Below are 18887 nucleotides of genomic sequence, written 5' to 3'. Positions count from 1 at the left end.
AGTCAGGGCACATTCAGTAATTAACCAATAGATGATGAATGAGCAGAGTAGCAGATCGAGTTTCTCTCTTTCTTTCTTTCTTTCTTTCTCTCTCTCTCTCTCTCTCTCTCTCTCTCTCTCTCCCCCTTCCTCTTTCTCTAAAGTCAATTTTTAAAAAAATGTATCAAAAGATAACTACCAAAACAAAAATTTTAAATCTACAACCACCCAGCTAAAAAACTAAGTACTTAAGCATTTTAAGATAAGACTTAACAGAAACAAAAGCGACACACCTACATTATCCTTTTGCAACTATAAAGAACAGCAGGGCTACATGGTAGAGTGAATTATTTAATGCATTCAAAACAACCACCACACACAATAAAATTCCATAAAATTCTGGTTAAATCATGACAGTATTTCAGATATTTGTAAGGGGTAAAATTTGACTAATGTTCAAGAAGCCGACTCATCTTAGCTACTTCCAATTTGTGCACAAAATGCACTTCAAGCTGCAGCAAGAGTCCTCTCATTAACTAAGAAAATATGTCATGCCCTATGTAGAAACAGGACTACAGATAATTGATTGGCACATCTGTAACTCACAATACCAGAAAGCAAAAGCTCACTTAAAAAAAAAACCCTAAACAAATGTACACCACCATCTTGAAATATGAAATCTGAACTAAATCAAATACCCTTAAAAGTGTAAATCTTAGTCCTCAAAAAAGGTAATTGGGAAAATCTAAAAAGAACCAAATTCATACAACAGAGATAAATTTAAAAATCAAAGTAAAATTTCCCCAAAAAGCTTATCATTAGCAATAGGCTTTTAGCTGTGAACTGATAAGCAACCAAAAACCAATTAGTTATGTTTCCCTTTAAGTCGCCTATATATATACATTTATGTATATATTTAAGTTGTACCAAAAACTGCTTACAAATGGCAATTCCTGTGAAGTAGATGATGATGAAGTTCCAGGTAATTCTAGCATGTTTCCTAATGTACTGGTACTGGAGTCTGGATCATCCTGAAAAGATAAATTTATTGAGTTTAATTGCTCTTGTATGGTAATGTTTGTATCTCCTAGTGAAAAGGGGGTTGGGAGAAGGGATGCTTTTTCATTGCTGCCGTCCACTTCATTTCTTTGCTTATTTTTCTGCGTTTCAGTTTGAGGAGCTAATAATGGCAAGAATGGCGATTTGACTGCACCGTGTCTACTCTCTGGTGTGCTGTCTTGTTCATTTCCCATGGCCACGTCTACACCATTCTCTGATTTAGGCTCATAATTGCAGGTGGCATTGGTCTGAGTTTCCTCAAAGATCTCCTCTATACTCTCATCCTCTGTGACTGGCTGTTCTGGGTCCATTTCAGAATCTATATCTGCATCGTCCACACAAGTAAAATTCTCAAAGTGCAGAAAGCCATTCTTGACAGTCTTTGTTACTTTTACCTGGAGTTCAGGGGAGTTATTACAAGAGGGTTCCTGTTTCATTGCAAGTGCTGTTGGACCACCAGGACTCAAGGAAGTGCAAACAATTGGCGACTGAGCTCTTGAATCACTTTTTTCAGGGTCTTGAAAGGATTCTGATCCATCGGCAGACCCATTTAAATACTCTATATTGATCATGGAGGCCAAATCCTGTAGTCTCCGCAGTGGAATGTAACAAGATGGAGAATCTTGTCCATAAGCATTTTGGGATGTTCCACTGGCAGTCGATAACTGCATAGTACACCCATTAAGTGGCTCAGAAAAATTGGATTGACCATTACCGAAAGGGCTGTCCTTGTCTTCAGGGGCATCTAAATTCACTGGATTGGAAAAGGACAGCAAACAATTTCTTCTAGGTTCACAGGTCTGATCCATCCTGCGCCAGCATCAACCTGGAATCCAAAAATACAGCAATTAATCTGAGTTAATAGGCCAATTGAATCTTCAAAATGGCAGCCACTTCCCAGGCCTAGTGGCCTCGACGTCTTTCTGCTGCACTTCCATGGGCAAAAAAGTTCCCCAGCTGACGATGGAAAAATGGCCTCAGTGAGCCTCCACACACTCCATCTTCCTGGAGCTGGGCAGATCTTGCCACATGGAAACAGCTCGTCCCTTTTTCCTGCACTGCAGACCGGCGGACAGTTGGACTGAGGTAAAATTAAAATCCCTTTGGCAATAGTAATTCCCAAACCTGAAATAGCAATCTTCTTCCCCCTCCCTTGCTGAGGATCCAGCGGCCAGACGAACTCCCAAAGGAAGGTGGGATGTGGGGTTCGAGAGAGGGGTCCCGGACGCCGCACAAAAAGGTTACCCCCCTCCTTTCCGGCGCAACGGTCACAATAGCGCTGCACTCTGCGCCCAGCCGGCGCCGGAGCCTTTGCAGCGGCCGTAGCCAGGCCGCAGACCAGTCGGCCGAAGCGGATGCACGGCGAAGCTCGCCTTCCCGGCTGAGGCTGCTGGCTCGGTCCACAGCTGCAGGGCCCAGAGGCTGGGACGCCGCAGAGGGAGGTTACGGAGGCAGCCGGTGAAGCCAAGGCAGGGCAGCAGCTGCTGTTACAGCTTGACAAACATGGCTGCTGCCGACGCCGCCTGCCCGGGCCGCGCTCCTTCCTGCAGCCGCCGCAGAACCTCCTGGCCGAGCCGATCGCACTCATCAATATTCAGCAGCAAGCAAAGTTAACTGCGGGAGGGCGACCGGCCCCGCACTCCCCAGCCGGCTACCTGACGGGAGGCAGAGGACGAGGTGCGCGCGGGAGGCCGAGGCCGGCGGGGCACGGGCCGTGCCGGGAGGAAGTTCGCGGCAGCCCCGCCGGGTAGGCCTGAGCCCGGCTGGTAGTGATGGAGGGGGAGGGGGCCTGCGGCTGCAATGCCGCCGGCCACCAACCCCGCGCCGCGCCCGGCCTTCCCCCGCGCCCCTTACCTCCCGGCCACCACCATCTTCCCCGCCCGGCCGCCTCTCCCCTCCTCCTCCAGCCTGCCCGCCACCCTGCCCAGTGCACTAGTTACCGTGCCCCGCGCCCCTTCCCGGGCCGGCTGGGGGGAGGGGGTGGCACTCATTACACTGGGGCGCCAGCAGAACGGTGGGGAGAGAGTGGAGCAGCTCGCTGCACCCCCCTCCCCCCGCGTCTATCTTCAGGACAGAAGGCAGCAAGCGCGACCTGCCCCGGCCTAGTCCGCCGCCACCTCCTCCTCCTCACACCCCCACCGCGCGCGCCTCCGCGGCGGCGCGTGCGACCAAGCGCCCGTCCGCGTGCGATTTGGGAACCGAGTGAGCGCGCACCACGGCACCACCGCGCGCTCCCGCCCGTCTCACTCTTCGGGGTTCAGGGCGGGTGAAATCGGGCTCGCGAGCGCGCCGCCCAATCAGCGGAGCCGCCTCTGCCGCCCCTTCCCCTCCCCCTGCGCGCCCGCTCGCAGCCCGGGCCTACAGGCCGGCCCGGCTGCCCGGGCGGGGCCTGAGGTGGGCTCCCTGGGGGTTGCACGCCTCCCGGGAGAGTCGGAGCCTGCGGGCGTCGTGGGTGGCACTCCTGTCCCCTCACCTACCTCGGGGCACTGCGCTAGCCCCGGGCTGCACACAGCTCCAACACCCCTACCGTCTCGAGCTCCAAGCCCGGCAGTACCTGGCCCTACTGAGGCCAGTCCGACCGCCCCGCCAGCCCTGCTCTGGCCCGCGTCAGTCCCGGCCTCCATCTTAGGTTACAGCCCGGGTTCCCCATCCACTGGGCACCTGCCCTCAACCCGCTCGGCTCGGCCCGAGGCCAAGGCAATCCCCCTCCTACCGTGTGGCTCACCTGGGGGCTCGGGTTGGGGTCTTCTAGGCCTCAGGCCCCGAGCAGGCGCGGCCGCAGGTGAACCCCCTGCCCGGCCGCACCCCAAACCCACACCACTAACACCACCACAGACCAAGCTGATCAGGAAACAAAATGGAGGCAGCAGCCGGTCTGCCTCCCAGAGCCAAGGCTGTGCAGCCCCCGGGCTCCCTCCTGCTGCAGGCTCGACGCCGCGAGGCAGGGGACTAACTCGTCCCGGGCGCAGCAAGTAGACGCCGTAGAGCAGCGCAGTCTGGCCGGGGGGGATCGGCCCTGCGGGCCCCACGGCCCCTCACCCACCACCCCTTCCCTTCTCCCTCCTCCCCATTCCTCTCCCTCCCCACTGCCCGGCCTTGAGGGGTGAGCGGCTACCAGGAGCCTGGTCGGGTCGAGTTACCCGCCTGGGCACTGCCCGCCCCGCGGTGGCCTCAGCTGGGAGATGCGGCCAGGCGACCACCACGCTGAGCCCAGCCCCCGCACTCGAGCTGGGCAGCAGCCTGACAGCGCGCCCGCACCTCGCGGTGCGGCCCCCGCCCAGTGAGACCGAGTCCCCAGCCCGAGCACTGCCGGGATGAAGTTCCCTCGCCACCCCCAGGCCCAGGGGTCCTCGCTGCCTCGGGCGGGGCGAGAGGAGCGCTGGGGGAGGGGTCCACTAATCCCTGGACCGCCTCCCGCGCCTAGTTTCTGTCAGGGCCTGGCACGGAGACTCGGCGGGCGTGGGCTGGCGTCGGTCGGTGTGTGCAAGCGGGACAGGGGACGCGGGCCCGAGGTCCGAGGTCCGAAGGGGGCGCAGACACTGCAGTTCTCGGCATCCAGGCAGATGGCCCTCTCGTGCCACCACAACCGGGCGCAGGCTGCCTGCTCCGCAGCTCAACTTGCCGAGGAGCGTGAGCCTCGCCCCTGGGGCCGGGCACCAGGACCCCGATGGAGCTACGCTGAGAGGGCGAACCGCCAGCCAAACCTGCTAGCATGATCCCCGGCTGGGGCACTCTGCCGTCCGGCACCCGGGACCTCGAGGCCTGCACCCCGCGGCCACGCAGCACTGGCCTAGCGCAGCCGCGGTGTGTTCAGTCACCCAAGAAAGCACAAGGGCAGGTCGGGTAACGGTTACCCGGTAACCCAAGCCTAGGTTGACCTCGCTACTCCAGCCCCCCAGGCCCTTCCCCCCAACCAAGTCCAACTCCCTGGCTTTGCTGTCCCGAAAAAAGCTCACCTCGGGGGCTTATTGGTCCCTAGAGTGTTAAGTGCATCCTCGCTGTTCAGAGAGAACCACAATCATCCGCCATAAAAAAATTCCGCCTCCTCCAGAAAGCCTTCAGTGATTAATGCCATCTAAAAAGCTCAGAGCACCGCCCTCAAGAGCCACGTGACTACCATTCTTGCCGTGGCTTAGTAAATACACGAAATTATTCTGTGTGGGGCGATTACCCACAGCCCTTTTATCTGTTAACCATGAGCCCACTTGGGAGAAAGGCCATTTTGGTGTTGTCCTGCACAGCATCCATGCTAAACTTCTTCAACTCCCTCCTTCAGCCTTCCCCACCTTCAGCTGGACCAGGCTTGGAGCTCAGGGTGCCCCTAACCTCCTGGCCTCCAAGGCCCTCAGTCCAGCGATGGAGACTTACCTTAGCACACTGCTAAGTGCTGGGATGCAGACCCTGTCAGGACAGCAAGCAGGCTTTCTGAAAAGAAAGATGCCCCCTGGAACTAGAGTGATTTGGAAGCACTGTTCCCCCTGGGTGCCTCCCTCTGTTGAAGAGAATGCCATACCCTGAAGGTTCCTAGGTCAGCAGTGTCTGTGTGCTGACCAGCCAGAGAAGAGCAGAGTCTATACCCTAGGGTCCAGCACTCAGGGACCCTGGGCTGTTTGTTCTGCTGAGGAGTTACTAAGGCTAACCCCTCTGGGCAAGCTCTGAGTGGTTCCTTCTTCACACCTAATAATTTGAGCCAATCATTTCTGACTGACAGTTACCCCTTACCAATTGCCCCAATCATCAAGATTCCTCTTAACACTTTACTTTCCCATGGACAATCCTGGGGGCCTGGGAGCTGCCACTGTTTGGCCTTGAGCCAGTCACTTAGCCCCAAACCTCAGTTTCCTCAACTGTGGCTTCCAAAGCACAAGGCAGCTGTGAGGATCCTGCAAGGTAAAGGTAAGTGTTAGGGGGCTTATACAGACTAAGCATATAATGAATGCTTCATTTAGCAACCATTTCCAGGCAGTATGCTGGGTGCTAGGGAAAGAAAGGATGAGATGTCTGCCTCAGGAAGCACCTGGCCTCAGAAAAAAGACAGTTAAATAAATATGCTAAGGTGTGAAGACAGGCTGGGACAATGGTTCCAGAGCTGATCTCTGGACATCACTGCCCTATAGATACTCCTCATTCTAACCTTCCATGTCCCATGGAAGAAGAGTTGGGGCTATAAGAGGGACAGGCAACTAGGAATGAACAGGTTACTGAGGGGTCTCAGGGAGAAGACTGGAACCCAGAGAAAAACTTAAAACTTCCCTGGGATGACCTCAGCAGGTCCTTCCTGCCTCTTAGAGTAGAAGTTTGGCTGCAGAAGTCTCAACCATAGCAACAACCCTCCAATCCAGCAGGCTCTGGCTAGGAACCTCACATGTGCCAGGACTGGGTTGAAGGGACCCACAGGCCCACACACTCTCACAAGAATAAGAACACTGGTTCCTGAAGTGGGGGAACAAAGGAAAAGGCTCTGCCCTGCCTTCCTCAGCTCAGGGAACTTTTCTGAGCATCCCATCTTGTGTGTGTGTGTGTGTGTGTGTGTGTGTGTGTGTGTGTGTGTGTGTGTGTGTGTGAGAGAGAGAGAGAGAGACAGAGACAGATGGAGAGAGGGACAGATAGTGACAGACAGACAAGAAGGGAGAGACGAGAAGCATCAGTTCTTCACCGTGATACCCTAGTTGTTTATCAATTGCTTTCTCATATGTGCCTTGACCGGGAGCTACAGCAGACCGAGTGAACCCTTGCTCAAGCCAGTGACCTTGGACCCAAGCTGGCGAGCCTTGCTCAAACCAGATGAGCCCATGCTCAAGCCAGCGACCTCAGGGACTCGAACCCGGGTCCTCTGCGTCTCAGCCCAACACTTCATCCACTGTACCACCACCTGGTCAGGCTGGATGTCCCATCTTTAAGACAGAGATTAGAATCAGTAAATACTTGCTAAGTCTGTGTTCTGTACTGGATACCATACTGGGTACTTGACATGTATTACTACTTCCTTTAACCATTTAATGGCCCTGTGAAGAACTGAAGTTTAAAAGATTAAACCCTGCGCAAAATCTCAAAGCTCTAATTGTCATCTGATGTGATTAGCCTAACATTTCTTTCTCTTAACCAGCATGCCTTCAAATACTGTCAATGAGAAAGCCTAGCACAGAGTCTTACACACACACACAGGTGCTCAAGAATTTGAGTATTGGACAAAGTGAGATTATCTTCTTTTTTTTTTTTTTTTTTTACAGAGACAGAGAGTCAGAGAGAGGGATACATAGGGACAGACAGACAGGAACGGAGAGAGATGAGAAGCATCAATTATTAGTTCTTCGTTGAGACACCTTAGTTGTTCATTGATTGCTTTCTCATATGTGCCTTGACCATGGGCCTTCAGCAGACCGAGTGACCCCTTGCTTGAACCAGTGACCTTGGGCCCAAGTTGGTGGGCTTTGCTCAAAACAGATGAGCCTGCACTCAAGCTGGCGACCTTGGTGTTTCAAACCTGGGTCTTCCACATCCCAGTCCGACGCTCTATCCATTGTGCCACCGCCTAGTCAGGCAAAGTGGGATTATCTTAACCTCAATTATCTCAGCTTTAAATTATGGTTACTGAGAATTTCTACCATGCTGACATAGATAACTGTTGAGACATTTGGCCAGTGTACAGTGAGCCCTTTTTTCTTAGAACTGTTCCCCTTTCATTCAATAATTCAGTAGATACTTTTGAGCTCCCCCTCACAGCTCTGTGGGGAAGACAGGTAAGTTATAACAAGGTAGAGAGCTGAGCACTGAAAGAAGAGGTGCTGGGGGAGTTGAGGAGGCCTCAGGGGCAGTCAGGGAAGGCCTCCCAGGAGTGGCATCCAGAGGGAGTCCTGAATCATATTCAGGAATAGCCAGAAAAAGGAGAAGACAAGGTAGAAGTTCCAGCAGAAGAGACCAAAGAAACACCAGGCTTTGGAGGAACTGACCACAGTTCAATGTGGCCAGAAGATAATTTGTGTGTCGGGGGTGGGGGTGGGGGCAGTAAGAGGCCTCAGGCAAAGATGAGGAAGGCCACAGGAGCCTGTTCATGCAGGGCCTTGTTGGTCAAGTTAAAGAATTTAGTCTTTTCTGGAGGGCAGTAGGGAGCCATGAAAAGTTAAGGAGCAAGTTCAGGCTTGCTTCTGAGCAGTAGAAAGCTTACTCCAGCAGTGTCCAGAAGAGATTGATTCTGCCTCTGGAAACAACCCTGGCCAGGACCTGCCCTCAGGATGTGCCAGGATTGTCTTGTTCCAATAACAATTGGGGTATCTCCTCTGGGTCAATTACTCTACAGCAGTGATTTTTTTTTTTTAATTTTTATTTATTCATTTTAGAGAGGAGAGGGAGAGACAGAGAGAGAGAGAGAGAGGAGAGAGAGAGAGAGAGAAGGGGGAGGAGCTGGAAGCATCAACTCCCATATGTGCCTTGACCAGGCAAGCCCAGGGTTTCGAACCAGCGACCTCAGCATTTCCAGGTTGATGCTTTATCCACTGCTCCACCACAGGTCAGGCCACAATCATCCTTTCTGATGGGTTCAAGAACTATTTCTCCCCCTCACCACCACCACACACACCCCCAACACACACATACAGCAGTTTCCCCAGAACTGGATCCAGCTTCGACTTGAGATGAAGGCAGGCCTGGACACCTCTAAAACCATATGGCTCTCCAGGAAAGTTCATTTCCGGCCCCAACTACCACGTTTCTGTCTGCTAACCTGACCATGTAGCCCTAGCCCCAGCCCCAAGGACTCAAGTTTCCACCTTCAAGTGTTCTGTTTCTCAGACATTTTCTTTTGAGAACCCTGTGAGTGGTGTCCACTATCTCTGCCCTTCTTCCCTCATCAGTTTCCTGGCTGCCCAGTGTACTGACTGTCCTGAGACAGGCTACATTCCATCCAGCCTCTGCTCATGCTGGCCCTGGTGCCTTTTCCCGCAACTGCCTTGCAAACTAAACTTCTATTCGTCCTTCAGGGCCCAGGTTAGAAGACTCCTCCTGGAAGATTTCCCTGATCCCATCACTGCAGACATTTTTTCCTGAACAAGCCTCTGCAATAACTATTGACTTCCAAAATCTGGTCCCCACCAGTTGGTGAACCCCTTACAAGACTCAGGGCAGCCTGACCTGTGGTGGCACAGTGGATAAAGCGTCAACCTGGAAATGCTGAGGTCGCCGGTTCAAAACCCTGGGCTTGCCTGGTCAAGGCACATATGAGAGTTGATGCTTCCTGCTCCTCCCCCCCTTCTCTCTCTGTCTCCTCTCCTTTCTAAAAAATGAATAAATAAAAAATTAAAATTAAAAAAAAAATTAAAAGGAAAAAAAAGACTCAGGGCATATGCTTCTCTGACCTTCAGTGACTAAGAGGCTTAGAGTAAGTTTTGGGAACGTTTTCTGATGCCTGATTTATCTTCTCCCCTCCTCTCCTTGAAACAAAAGAATTGTTGTTCGAATTTTAAACCAAATAACCAAATGGATTGTGCAAAACTTAAACCCTCCCTAAAAGAATTTTGGGGTGTTTGGGAAACACACAGGCCTCTGTGCCAGTCAGTATTGTTAGAAAGTGTAAGATAACCTATAGGATCTTGGAGTCAGGTAGATGCGGGTTCTAATAGCAGCCAGGCCACTTACCAGGCAAGTCCCTCCTTCCTCTCAGCCTCACAAATAGGATGGTTGTTCAGATTAATACATGAATATATGGCATTAGGCCCTGTCCAGTGCAGCATTGGATATCTCCTTCATTATGACACTGGGTTCCTCTACCCAAACTGTCAATCTTAGCTCCCCACCCCCACCCTGATCTTTCTCTGATTTTGTTAGATGCACACTCAGCCTCCAGCCAGGCACCTCTAAATGTATTGATTCCAAGGAGATATAGGGGAAGTGGGAGAATGCTGGGCTCTGCTGAGATGTGTCAGGAAAAGGGGAAGGTCTGTAGTTTGTGTCCAGGAGAGTAGCTTTACTTTTGGCCTGCATATGGGTTATCATTTTACACTCACCCACTCATTGTTTCCCTGTCAGGAGAATACTGTTCTATTTTACAGATGAAAACAGAGGCTGAGAAAGAAGAAGCCTGTGAAAGCTTCCTTCTGGTAAGTGGTAGAGTGGAACAGAATTTATAAACAGTAGTCACTCAATGAATACTTAAAGGAGGTCAGGTAAGATAAAGACAGAGATGAGATTCTGGGTTAAAGGTTAATGAAGTAGATGGTCTTCCAATTTTTTGATCAAGTCCTCCTTTTGAGAATTTCTAGATAGTATATATATAACTCACTCATACTTGAAAGTTGGCATCTAATTTTGTATTTTGGTGTTGTTGTTTTTTTGACAGAGACAGAGAGGGGAACAGATAGGGGCAGGCAGGAAGAGAGAGATGAGAAGCATCAATTCTTCATTGTGGCACCTTAGTTGTTCATTGATTGCTTTCTCATATGTGCCTTGACCCGGGGTGGGGGGGCTATAGCTGAGCGAATGACTCCTTGCTCAAGCCAGTGACCTTGGACTCAAGCCAGTAACCATGGGGTCATGTCTATGTGTCTATGATCCCATGCTCAAGGCAGCAACCCCACGCTCAAGCTGATGAGCCTGTGCTCAAACCAGCGACCTTGGGATTTCAAACCTGGGTCCTCTGCGTCCCAGTCCGACACTCTATGCACTGTGCCACCGCCTGGTCAAGCTCTAATTTTGTTTTTTTAAGTCATAATACAAATAATAGAATTTCTGGTGTACTGCATGTGCACTTTAATTTTTTTTTTTCATTTTTCCGAAGCTGGAAACGGGGAGGCAGTCAGACAGACTCCCACATGAGCCCGACTGGGATCTACCTGGCATGCCAACCAGGGGGCGATGCTCTGCCCATCTGGGGCGTCGCTCTGTTGCATACAGAGCCATTCTAGTGCCTGAGGCAGAGGCCACAGAGCCATCCTCAGCGGCCGGGCCATCTTTGCTCCAATGGAGCCTCGGCTGCAGGAGGGGAAGAGAGAGACAGAGAGGAAGGAGAGGGGGAAGGGTGGAGAAGCAGATGAGCGCTTCTCCTGTGTGCCCTGGCCGGGAATCGAACCCAGGACTCCTGCACACCAGGCCGACGCTCTACTGCTGAGCCAACCGGCCAGGGCCTGCATGTGCACTTTAAATAAATCTTAATCAAAACCCAAAGGTTTAGCTTCAACTCTATGGATTTATAGAAAATGTTCCCCCTGTGTCTAAAATAGCAAAGCCAGGTCCCATCATCAAATCCCTCAGCTAACTGACTTACCGTCAGTCAGAAAATATCTGACCCGCTAAGCAGGGTCGGGCCTGGTTAGTACTTGGATGGGAGAAAATATCTGACCCCACTTCTCAGTTATGACCAGCATGTTGACATGTCTTCATGACAACCATCACCCTCCTGGGATCTAGGACAGACTGACAAGGCCAGAGCTTTACCCTGAGACTGTGGTAAGGTATATCCTTGGGTAGCTCTCCCAGCACCCTGTATCCTCAGGTGCCCAACCATGGAGTCATTTGGTGACATGTGGCTTTTCTCTTATGAGTGGGAAACTGTCTGAAAGGAGACTAGGAGAGAGAGGTGCTTTCTCAGGCAGACCAAGAATTTCATATGAAAGTTAAAGGTTTGGGAACTTGTTTCCTGAACTTCAGCCATGCCCAGAATAATCCCCCACATGAGGACCTCAGGCAAAAACCACAGTTATAAAACGTATGACTGTGTAGAACAGGAGGCAGTATTTGTCAGAGAGGGTATAGGGTGGGAGGGCTTTTTCTAAAGGCAGGACACTGGTCTTGTGTAAACATTTCACCTGGGGGAGGGTGGCTGTGTTTGTTGTTTCCTCTGCCTAGCAAGCTCCCCTCCCAGCTCTCCCCAGGACTCTTACTATCAACAGCTCCAAGTTCTTTCTGCAGACAGGCCCACCTGGTTCCTCCCTCACCTTGAAGAGCCTCCTTTGACCTTAGGTCCCTCTATCACATCTTCCTGTTCAAGTGACTTAAAACAATTACCATTCTCTGAAATTATGTTTTCCCCCACTTGCTTTTTGTTAAATTTTATTTTAGTGAGAGGAGGTGAAACAGGCAGATTCCCATATGCACCCTGACCAAAATCTACCCGGCAAGCCCACTAGGGCCGTGGTTCTCAAAGTGTGCGCCAGGGCACACTGGTGTGCCCTAGAAGATTTCCAGGTGCGCCCTATGGTATTCCAGAGTAATAGTGCCTGTTGGGGACCAAAAACCAACAGGATTTTTAGAGTTTAGATTTTGGGGGGGGGCAGAGGTGTGGGGAATTGGCTGTAAGCTGACAGTCTGCCCAACTCCCCACCTCACTCACCTGATTAGGTTGCAAAGGCTGTTAAGCTGTGGTGCTGGATTGTTTACACTACCCCTATGTTCCCTGGAAAGACTGGAGGCGAGTTTCTTCTATCCTTTGTTTGGTGTCAAGTTAAGAGCATATATATGGTGGCAGTTTTCTGCACTCAACACAATAAGAGTAAAAAGAGAAGAATTCTTCAATGTATTGACAAGGAAATGAGAGTTTGCCTTTCAAATATATGCCCAAACATTGAAGAAATCACTAGGACACATCAAACTGATGTTTCTCATAAACACAAGAATGAAAAAACACATTCGCACCAAGACCTGTTGAATTTATTAAATCTTACTAAGAATGTATCTATATATATAAAAAGATAACTTTTTGTCATTTTTAAAATTTTTTAACCTCTTTTTTATGAATTCTAAAAAGCATAACTCAAAAACTGTAACATAGCCTGACCAGGCAGTGGCGCAGTGGATAGAGCGTTGGACTGGGATGCGGAGGACCCAGGTTTGAGACCCCGAGGTCGCCAGCTTGACCGTGGGCTCATCTGGTTTGAGCAAAAAGCTCACCATCTTGGACTCAAGGTCGCTAGCTCGAGCAAGGGGTTACTAGGTCTGCTGTAGCCCCACAGTCAAGGCACATATGAGAGGGCAATCAATGAACAACTAAGATGCCACAACAAAAAACTGATGATTGATGCTTCTCATCTCTCTCTGTTCCTGTCTATCTGTCCCTACCTATCCCTCTCTCTCTGACTCTCTCTCCGTCTCTGTAGTAAAAAATAAATAAATAAATAAAATAAATCTATAATTAAGGCCCTGGCCGGTTGGCTCAGCGGTAGAGCGTGGGCCTGGCGTGCGGGGGACCCGGGTTCGATTTCCGGCCAGGGCACACAGGAGAAGCGCCCACTTGCTTCTCCACCCCCCCTCCTTCCTCTCTATCTCTCTCTTCCCCTCCCGCAGCCAAGGCTCCATTGGAGCAAAGATGGCCCGGGCGCTGGAGATGGCTCCTTGGCCTCTGCCTCAGGCGCTAGAGTGGCTCTGGTCGCGGCAGAGCGACGCCCCGGAGGGGCAGAGCATCGCCCCCTGGTGGGCAAAGTGTTGCCCCTGGTGGGCGTGCCGGGTGGATCCCGGTCGGGCGCATGCGGGAGACTGTCTCTCCCCGTTTCCAGCTTCAGAAAAAAAAGAAAAAAAAGAAAATCTATAATTAAATACTAACATCTATTAGAGGAAATTATTATTTTAAAAATGTAACATATAAATGTTTTTTTAATGTCAGAATAAATTTAATTTTGTTGTATTTATTTCATATAATTACCATAAAAGCATGCTTGGACTTTGTATTTTTTTTTCTTTAATATTTGACTTAATTTTTTTTAAGATTTTATTTACTCATTTTTATTAGGGAGAGAGGGGAGAGAGAGAGGAAAGAGAAAGAGAGAACAGAGGAAGGAGCAGGAAGCATCAACTCCCATATGTGCCTTGACCAGGCAACCCTGAGGTTTTGAATGGGCAACCTCAGCATTCCAGATCGATGCTTTATCCACTGTGCCACCACAGGTCAGGCTTGACTTAATTATTATAACATATTTCTCAGAAATTTGTATATAGTGCACCTACAGTTATCTGTAGGATTTTAAATGTGCCCTGACTTCAAAAAATTTGAGAATCGCTGCACTAAGGGGTGATGCTCTGCCCATCTGGGGCGTTGCTCCATTGCAACTGGAGCCAATTTTTAGTGTCTCAGGCAGAGGCCATGGAGCCATCCTCAGCACCTGAGGCCAAATCGCTAGAGCCAATCAAACCATGACTGGGAGGGGAAGAGAGAGAGAGAAAAGGGGGAGGGGTGAAGAAGCAGATGGTCGCTTCTCCTGTGTGCTCTGACTGGGGGTCAAACTCGGGACTTCCACAAGCTGGGACAATGCTTTACCACTGAGTCAACCCACCAGGGCCACCCCCTACTTATAAAGCTATATACCTTTTTATACCCACAAAGTTGTGCAACCATCACCACTACCTAATTCCAGAGCAGTTCTGTCACCTTCAAGAGAAACCCTGTGCCCATTTTTAGTCAGTCCCCATTCCCTCCCTCCCCAAAGGCCCTGCAAACCACTACTTTACTCTCTATCTCTATGCATGTGCCTATTTTGGACATATCATATAAATGGTATAATATGTGGTCTTTTATGTCTGGCTTCGATCACTGAGCATGTTTTTCAGGTTCATCTATTGTATGTTGTAGCATATATTAATACTGCATTCCTTTTTTTTTTTTTTTTTTCCCGAAGCTGGAAACGGGGAGGCAGTCAGACTCCCGCATGCGCCCGACTGGGATCCACCCGGCATGCCCACCTGGGGGCGATGCTCTGCCCCTCTGGGGCGTCGCTCTGTTGCATCCAGAGCCATTCTATCGCCTGAGGCAGAGGCCACAGAGCCATCCTCAGCGCCCAGGCCATCTTTGCTCCAATGGAGCCTCGGCTGCGGGAGGGGAAGAGAGAGACAGAGAGGAAGGAGAGGGGGAGGGGTGGAGAAGCAGATGGGTGCTTCTCCTGTGTGCCCTGGCCGGGAATCGAACCTGGGACTCCTGCACGCCAGGCCGATGCTCTACCGCTGAGCCAACTGGCCAGGGCCTACTCCATTCCTTTTTATAGCTGAACAATCTCCCACTGTATGGATAGACCACCCTTTATTCTTTCTTTTTTTTTTTTAATTTTATTTATTTATTTTTTACAGAGACAGAGAGTGAGTCAGAGAGAGGGATAGACATGGACAGACAGGAACGAAGAGAGATGAGAAGCATCAATCATTAGTTTTTCATTGCGCGTTGCAACACCTTAGTTGTTCATTGATTGCTTTCTCATATGTGCCTTGACCGCGGGCCTTCAGCAGACTGAGTAATCCCTTGCTTGAGCCAGCGACCTTGGGTTCAAGCTGGTGGGCTTTTTGCTCAAACCAGATGAGCCCGCGCTCAAGCTAGCAACCTTGGGGTCTCGAACCTGGGTCCTCTACATCCCAGTCTGACACTCTACCCACTGCGCCACCTTCTGGTCAGGCTCTTTCACTTTTAATCTTTTTTTTTTCTTTTCATTTTTAATCTTTAGACCACACTGTTTATCAGTTGATGTCCATCAGTTCATGGATATGTGGTTGCTTCCATTTGGGGGTTATCATGAACATTCATGTACAAATTATTCAAAAGACATATATATCATTTGTTTTGGGCATATACATAGGAGTGAAATTTTTTATTTTAGATTTTATTTATTGATTTAACAGAGAGAAGAGAGAGAGGGGAGGGTGGAGTGAGCAGTATCAACTCATAGTTGTTCTCTTTAGTTGTTCATTGATTGCTTGTTGTATATGCCTTGACCAGTCAAGCCCAGGGTTTCAAACCAGCAACCTCAGCATTCCATGTCAAAGTTTCATCCACTGCACCACCACAGGTCAGGCATATGTGACCTTTTGAAGAATTTTTGGAAGAATGTTACCAAAGTTGCTACAGAATTTTATGTTCCCACAGCAATGTCTGAGGGTTTCAATATCTGCACATCTTCACCAACACATTATTATTTGCCTTGAGAGAGGGACAGACAGATGGGAAGGGAGAGAGATGAAAAGCATCAATTCTTTTTTTTTTTTTTTTTTTAATTTTTTAAGTGTTTATTTGAGCAAAAATCAATTCAATTCAGGCAGCACCAAACTAGAAATGGTTAGGATTGCCCTGTTGATAGGAATCTATAATACTAAAGGAAATAAATATTAACCTCATAGAATCACTAGGACCTAACACGCACTAGCATGTTTTATTTTATTTTTTTTAATTTTATTAATTTTAATGGGGTGACATCAATAAATCAGGGTACATATATTCAAAGAAAACATGTCCAGCTTATCTTGTCATTCAGTTCTGTTGCATACCCATCACCCAAAGTCTGATTGTCCTCCATCACCTTCTATCTAGTTTTCTTTGTGCCCCTCCCCTTCTCCCTCTCCCTCTTTCCCTCCCTCCGCCCCCTGTAACCACCACAATCTTGTCCATGTCTCTTAGTCTCGTTTTTATGTCCCACCAATGTATAGAATCCTGCAGTTCTTGTTTTTTTCTGATTTACTTATTTCACTCCGTATAATGTTATCAAGATCCCACCATTTTGTTGTAAGTGATCCGATGTCATCATTTCTTATGGCTGAATAGTATACCATGGTGTATATGTGCCACATCTTCTTTATCCAGTCTTCTATTTTTTTTACGGTGATTAAAGCCTTTAAGCAAACTCTTGGCCAATACAGCAAGAATCCATAAAAGAGTAGTGTCCTTAACATGTTCAACAAGTCCAAGTTGGCCCCAACACCATGCCAAATCCCTAAAAAATGCAACCCAACCCCAGTTCAGTCTGTTAGGATCTGTCACAAGGAGCAGGAGTCCAGGAAAAGTCCACATCCAGAAAAAGTCCACATGGCACTGGAATTGTTGTCACAATTCTATACTTTGCAGCTCACGTCCAAGTCCCAATGACCGCTGCTTCTAGCTGTAAATGATTCAGGTAGACTGGAAAAGCCATCTGCAGCATGTGTGGAGATGGAGCTTCTGTTCTCCTCTGCCTGGAGAGATGAGACCAGGTTGATTTTCCCTGGAGCTCTGCGACTGTGGCTTGGTAAAGAGAACCTTGGGATACACTAAGCTGGGTGGCAAAGGTAGATTCATAATAGAAGTTGGCAAAAGGGGGAAAGAGAGCTCTAAATTAGGAGTAGGTCCCAGCCTGAAATACGAGTGGGGCATTGAGGTAGGAGGAATAAAAAAAGACAAAACAGTGTTATTAGCTGGATCAAATAAAGAAGGTAGTAGTTTTCAGGAGAAAAAGATTTGGCGTCTCCTGTTCATCAGCATTCAAAAGAAGTTTAAAATTTTTTTAAGTAAAAAGCATGATATGGTAGACCCGTAGGAGTTCCAGGATATGACTCCCCCTTTAAAATTTTTTTAAGTTGACCTTAAAATATTTGCTGGGTACACTTTAATAATACCTTGACTTTAAAGATTGTAAGAAATACACATAATTCGAAAGGTTTGACAAAATACAGTAAATGCTTTTGCTCCATATGCAGGAGCATTGTCAGTTTAACCAGTTTAGGAAATCCAATAATAGAACAATGCATACAGACAATGAGCTATAACATGCTTAGCAGCCTCTCCTGTTCTGACAGAGGTTACTATAAATCCAGAATATGTATCCACTGTAACGTGGACATAGGACTGTTTACTAAATGAAGGTATATGAGTAACATCCATTTGCCAAAGTTGTCCTGGTAGGGGTTCTTGAGGGTTAACTCCAAATGAAGGGGCAGATTGTAGTCTAGGACCCCGTGGACAGGATTTCCCAATCTGCCATGCTGCTTCCCAAGAAAATTGAAACTGTTTACACAGGGCTGCAGCGTTCTGGTGATGAATAGTATGAGACTGAATTGCTCGATCTGTCATGGTTGCTCCAAATAATTTTCCTTTGGGTAGCTTGATCAACAAGGGCATTCCTAGTCCCTAGCCGGTTGGCTCAGTGGTAGAGCGTTGGCCTGGTGTGCAGGAGTCCCGGGTTTGATTCCCGACCAGGGCACACAGGAGAAGCGCCCATCTGCTTCTCCACCCCTCCCCCTCTCCTTCCTCTCTGTCTCTCTCTTCCCCTCCAGCAGCCAAGACTCCATTGGAGCAAAGTTGGCCCAGGCGCTGAGGATGGCTCTATGGCCTCTGCCTCAGGCACTAGAATGGCTCTGGTTGCAACAGAGCAACGCCCCAGATGGGCAGAGCATCCCCCCCTGGTAGGCGTGCCGGGTGAATCCCGGTCGGGCACATGAGGGAGTCTGTCTGACTGCCTCCCCATTTCCAACTTCAGAAAAATACAAAAAAAAAAAAAAAAAAAAAAAAAGGGCATTCCCTATGCTAAAGCTCCAGGGAGCATGGAGTGAGCTTGAGTATGTCCTATAAAACATGGAGCTCTATGTTGACAAACAAGTCTTTGAAGAAGGAGGAACTGCTGAAATAGTTCATCAGCAGCTGTCCCTAAGACAGCAGTCTTTATAGTGGAAATACCATAAGTAAATATTTGCTGTCTGTGTATAGATTAAAGGGGGAATATGGCAAGTGCTGAAAAGCCATGAAAATGGCATATAATTCTGAGAGAAGCATCAATTCTTCATTGCAGCACCTTATTTGTCCATTGATTGCTTTCTCATTTGTGCCTTGGGGGGGGGGGGAGCGGGAGAAGGGAGGCTACAGCAGAGCAAGTGACTCCTTGCTCAAGCCAGTGACCTTGGGTATCAAGACAGCAACCTTTGGGATCAAGTCAGCGACCATAGTGTCATGTCCATGATCCCATGCTTAAGCCAGCGACCCCGCACTCAAGCTGGTGAGTCCATACTCAAGCCAGATGAGCCCGCGCTCAAGTCGGTGACCTTAGAGTTTTGAACCTGGGTCCTCTGTGTCCCAGTCCAATGCTCTATCCACTGCACCACCACCTGGTCAGGCAAATTTTTATTCATTGATCAATTTATTTATT

At 49.1% G+C, this 18887-nt stretch overlaps 1 protein-coding gene across 6 annotated transcripts in view; it reads right to left on the bottom strand.

The window, feature by feature from the left end:
- NSD1 (nuclear receptor binding SET domain protein 1) overlaps positions 1-3983 on the bottom strand; it is a 174076-nt gene extending 170093 nt beyond the window's left edge. For 2 of the 6 annotated variants that reach the window (XM_066344720.1, XM_066344724.1), the window contains exon 1: positions 921-1011. Coding sequence is in view for 4 of the 6 variants with exons in the window: in XM_066344719.1 (XP_066200816.1) it covers positions 921-1847 (927 nt within the window). In the remaining 2 variants the exon portion in view is untranslated. Of the gene's footprint in view, positions 1-920; positions 1865-2978; positions 3241-3763 lie in introns of those variants that run through there. The other 4 variants (XM_066344721.1, XM_066344723.1, XM_066344719.1 and 1 more) reach the window with 4 other exon arrangements.
- Between the last annotated feature and the right edge of the window lie 14904 nt (positions 3984-18887).

Source organism: Saccopteryx leptura, chromosome 6 (genome assembly GCF_036850995.1).
Source record: "Saccopteryx leptura isolate mSacLep1 chromosome 6, mSacLep1_pri_phased_curated, whole genome shotgun sequence".
NCBI classification, from domain to species: domain Eukaryota; kingdom Metazoa; phylum Chordata; class Mammalia; order Chiroptera; family Emballonuridae; genus Saccopteryx; species Saccopteryx leptura.
The sequence above is the reverse complement of the archived record's forward strand: the minus strand, read 5'-3'. Positions and strand labels throughout refer to the sequence as shown.